Source organism: Adiantum capillus-veneris, chromosome 1 (genome assembly GCF_014529385.1).
Source record: "Adiantum capillus-veneris isolate H3 chromosome 1, ASM1452938v2, whole genome shotgun sequence".
Classification (NCBI taxonomy): Eukaryota; Viridiplantae; Streptophyta; class Polypodiopsida; order Polypodiales; family Pteridaceae; genus Adiantum; species Adiantum capillus-veneris.
The window spans coordinates 50,766,450-50,771,330 of record NC_140931.1 but is presented as its reverse complement, the minus strand read 5'-3'; the positions used below and the strand labels follow the sequence as shown (position 1 = coordinate 50,771,330).

The following is a 4,881-nucleotide window of genomic DNA, read 5'->3' as shown; positions in this document are numbered from 1 at the left end:
ACTTCAGAGAGAGGTACTTTCAGGAATTATCACTTATCTATAGTCACGGATTGCCTTCCAACATTTAGTGCAACGGAAGAAGTGAGTTTTCTTGATTTAGTTAGAGCACTAGCTTTACCACATATGTTTTTGAGTCAAGACTCAGGTGAGGCATGGTGACTCTTCCACGAACATTCACCTCCTCCAGCTACCATCACTTCTGCAAAGACTTGGTGTCATTATGCTACATCTTTAGGCACGATGCCTTAGCAACAACCACTTCCATATCCTGCAGAGGCATTCCCACAGGCTTTTTTTTTCGTTACCGCTGTTGAGATGGTACGGAAAGCCATCGATAGGATGAGGACTGGGAGAGCCTATTTTCATGAGGGATTAGTAGCAAAGAATTTTATACATGCTAGGGATATGTTTGTAGAGCTTCTAGCATTGATTGTGAGGGGTTGCCTGATACTTGGAGCTTGTCTATTATGGTGCCTATCTTCAAGGCAAGGGGCCCTATGGAGCCTGGGAACTATTGTACTATTATGATTGGGTAAACATTACTGGTACGATTGTACGCATCCATTATTGAGCAACAATTGAGTAGATCATTAGAGAGAGCCGACATGTGACCAATGGGACAACGCGAGTTTTCTACTCTTGATCACATTATGATGCGTAGAGCTATTATTGAGGAGGGTAGATCACATGGGAGGAGGATTTATTGTAGCTTTGTGGATTTTTGCAAAGCATTTGACACAATTCCCTGAGACAGGTTGATGGGGATACCCACAGAGTTGATTTGGGGGATTATGGCACTTTACAAGTCGGTGAGAGGACAAGTTCACACTCAAGAGGGGTCATTTGATGTAGTTCACTCCACTATTGGGGTGAAGCAGGGATGCCCGCTATCCCTGACGCTCTTTGGCATGTATGTGGATGAGGCTTCTGATTACACTGAGAGGGGAGGTGACAAAGGAGCGCAATTGGTTGGGACGTGGATTCCATTGTTGTTATATGTTGATGATATTGTGCCAATTTCTGATCTCCTAGAGGGGTTGCAATGTCAGATGCTTTACATGCGTTTGCCCATGATCATGTATTGTTTATCAACCTTGGCAAAACCAAGGTTATGGTATTTAATACCACACCGCAGTGGGTTAGGAGATCAACACCCACATTTTCTTATGGCCAGGAGTCAGTGAAGTATACAGATGCATACACTTACCTTGGGATAGCCTTCAGTTGTCCAGTGTTTTCATCGAGGAGAGCAGTTGAGACGAGATTGACCAGAGCATATGCTACCCTAGGCAAATTAGAGAGGATGTGTTCGAAGGTTTCATTCCAAGAACCTCAAACAAAGCTATGGCTCTTTGATACTTTAGTGGCATTAGTTATGCTTTATGGAGACCAGATATGGGGACATTCAATGGACCACCATAGCAGATCTGGTAGCACTGATGGGTGGAGATGTATGGAGAGGCCTTTGGTTTCTATGATCTCTTGGATGATAAGAGTTAAGGCTTTAGTACCACATGAGATTATCAGAGCAGGGCTGGCTGCATCTTCACTTGTGGTCGAGGCACTCACCATATCAGTTTCTTTTTTGAACAATTTATGGGACCTCCCAAGACACATATATGCTCGTTTAGCTTTTGAGTCTTCCCGACAGCTAGCATTGCAGGGGGATACTACTCATTGGTATGGAAAGATAACATCATGGTTTTAGTTGCACGGTTTCAATATGGATAGATTTCCTAGTCTTCTTTGGATGGCGCACCCTCTATGTCTATTACGGGTAGAAAGATTGCCAGACTCATTCGTCCATCAGCTACGCACCTCTTCACATCAGCTTGAGGTCAAGACTCGCAGGTTTAGGGGGATATCTACAGAGGATAGGATATGACAGCTATGCCATTTGGAGCTTGAGACAGAGCTACATTACATATGTCATTGTCTGGTATATCATGAGATACAGGGGCGATTTCATTGACTTTGCTGCTTTGGAGATCAGGAGAGAGACAATCTCAAGGTAGATTACAAACTTCTTTAGACCACCTACTGGCAGACAGAGGGGCAGACCACACAACAGAGCCCAGAGGCTACTGAGCTAGGGAGATCCAGACGCCCACAATTGGGGGTACTTCACAACATTGACAGAGATTACAGTAGATGATATGGATCACTTTAGCTTGATAGTAAAGGTACTTACCATGGCGGACATTGACAATATTCTATAGTGACCGATGCAATACATCCTCGGACAACGCCCGATGCTGGACATCCTCGGATAATAGAGCCCAATGCCGGATATCCTCGAACATTGATGTTCATACACTCGGATTGTGCTACCCTAAACAGTTGTGAACCATGATAATAGCTATTTAGCTTTTATTTTTCTTTATTTCATTTTTATTTGGGAAAATTACCAAAATACCCCTCTAATTTGTGGAAATTCCCAAAATACCCCTCAAATTTCAAAAATTCCCAAAGTACCCCCATAATTTGTCATAAATTTCCAAAATGCCCTTCAAATTTTCCGAAATTCCCCTGATTGTGAGAGTAAATTTCTTCAAAAACAAAAAATTTGTAGCTTTTCATAAGAAGAGTGATTGTCTACCATACGAGATGCTAATTGAGTTGGTTATGTAGGCTTTGGAGATGAATTTCTTCAATATTTTTAGACATAATTACCTTTTTTTTGGGAGGTGATTTGCAAAAAATTACATGCTAAGCACTCAAAAACCGATCTCAATTGTCAAACAAGAATAAAGATTAAAAAATCTTGAAGATCCAACGAAAATAGATACAAGGGTGTTTTGGGAATTTTTGAAATTTGAGGGGTATATTGGGAATTTCCAAAAATTATAGGGGTATTTTGGTAATTTCCCCCCCCTTTTTTTTTTGTACCGAGACAGTTTGGTCTCTTGAGGACATATTCTCACTCTCATAGAGATAGAGCGTGTTTAGGGATTAGGGTTTGAACCGGTTTTTCTGCAGGAGAATGGCGTCTCGCAAGGTTATCCGCCGCCTGGGGGCCCTGCTGCATCCTTCAAGAGGCTTCTGCCACAAGCAGGAGCTCGGTGGTCAATTGCATCCGCGATCATCCAGTCAGCTGCTCGCGGCCTTGGAGCCGCATGTCACAAGTTCCGGGAAGGAACTTTTTCAAGTCCTCATAGACGTGTTCTGTTTAGAGAAGGAGGCCTGGAAACAGAAGGAGGAGTTCTGGAAAAAGAAGGAGGCCTGGAAACAGGAGGAGGAGTTCTGGAAACAGAAGGAGGCCTGGAAACAGAAGGACGAATATCAAAAGGAGGCCTGTAAACAGAAACAGAAAGAAATTGAGTATCAGAACAAGGAGATCGCATATTTGGAGGTAGACCTCCTTAGATCCAAGGGTTTGAACAATACATGTGGGTTGTTCGAGAGAATGCAGGAGGTCCTTGCAACATATGCACGTGCTAAAGGAAACAAAGCTTCCATTTTGTGGGAAAAAATCCTCAAGTGGTCTCCGGACTTGGCTGCTTGCGTAGAGAAGCACACCAATATTCCACCGCAAGATGTGCGGAAGCAAGCAGTGCACTGCCATACTATATACAACATTCTTTCGCAGCACGTGCACGCAGGTAAAGAATTGGCTGAACTGCAGGCCGCCAATGGGAGAATTTATTTTCATAGAGGGCCTATGTTGCCTGAACAGGTCCAAATATTTCTCTGTATTGGAAAGGCGGCGAAGTTTGACATTGAAGAAGACCCGTCTACCAGGTACACCTGCTACTCTTGTTGCTTTTATTTGTTTATTGTTTGAATGTTGCCTGTATTCATTTTATATATATTGATCGGACAGGCCCTGCTGAAGAGTTCAGATGTGGGGTGCTGTTTGTCTGGAGCTTCTGAGTTATTTATGGCCTACAACGTTGTTTATCCGCCCTGCTGAAGAGTTCAGATGTGGGGTGCTGTTTGTCTGGAGCTTCTGAGATATTTATGGCCTACAACATTGTTTATCTGGGATGCAGCGATTTTTGCTAGTATGTAGATCTGTTTGAATGTGGTCATGGTACGTATGATACTGTACATGAGACTATGGGCTCGCTGTAGAGTGATGAGGACTTTTTTTGGTTCTGATGATGTTCAGTGATGCGTAATGATTTATGTTGAGGACAGGTAGTCCTCAGGGTACATTATGCAGGTTGTGTAGAGAGGGTACAAAATGTAAAAGCCTGGTTGCAGGTGTTTACTGTTAATCCAATGAGCTGTTTATTGTCTGAGTGCTTGAAGCTATATACCTGGATGGTTATATGGGACTCTGTGCGTGTAGGGACTTACTTGCAGGCTGCTGTCTGCTCTCTAGGATATAGTTTCTCAATGCCTGATAACAAAGGCTGTTTATTTTAATTATGTGTTTAGTTCTTGTTGTTTTTAACCATGCCGGACTATGTACTGTTTGCTGAACACTTTGAGGGCATTATACGGAGGTGTATTATACGCATATGATTGTGAAAGTTGGTGTGTTGGTTTATGATCTTTTAGTGTGTATGGTAATAGGTTATGTAGTCATACAAGGACACACACACATATGTATCTATACATATGTGACACTTTGAATCCCATTTTACCTCGAAAACTTCCTCTAGCTCAGTTGTGGTGTGTATGTATGAGGATTCAAATATGAAATTTGAGCTTGAATTTTGATTTTGATGCTCAAACAAGAGTTACTAGATTTCAAGTCTTCTTGTAAACAATTTCAAGGTTTGTCATTAACATCACATATTTTTCAACAAAAATAATTTCGTGCACTTATACAGCATGCACTAGATGTCTTGCAAGAGTCAAAATCCTCTTCATGTGAAAATGCTTGTTTGGCGAGCTAACCATGCAGGGGTGTGTGGTTTGTTGAAACATCTG

At 42.2% G+C, this 4,881-nt stretch overlaps 1 protein-coding gene across 3 annotated transcripts; it reads left to right on the top strand.

Annotated features, from left to right (window-relative positions):
* Positions 1-2,901: 2,901 nt before the first annotated feature.
* Positions 2,902-4,241, top strand: LOC147464715 (uncharacterized). 3 transcript variants are annotated; one of them, XM_086516298.1, is made up of 4 exons: positions 2,902-3,389; positions 3,482-3,602; positions 3,677-3,741; positions 3,824-4,241. In XM_086516298.1, the coding sequence occupies exons 1-4, from the start codon at positions 2,984-2,986 to the stop codon at positions 3,871-3,873; spliced, it is 642 nt and encodes a 213-aa protein (XP_086372424.1). In that variant the 5' UTR covers positions 2,902-2,983; the 3' UTR covers positions 3,874-4,241. The 3 variants fall into 3 exon arrangements, with proteins under 3 accessions (XP_086372424.1, XP_086372414.1, XP_086372403.1); XM_086516288.1 differs by having other exon boundaries at positions 2,909-3,602; XM_086516277.1 differs by having other exon boundaries at positions 2,910-3,741.
* Positions 4,242-4,881: the final 640 nt, after the last annotated feature.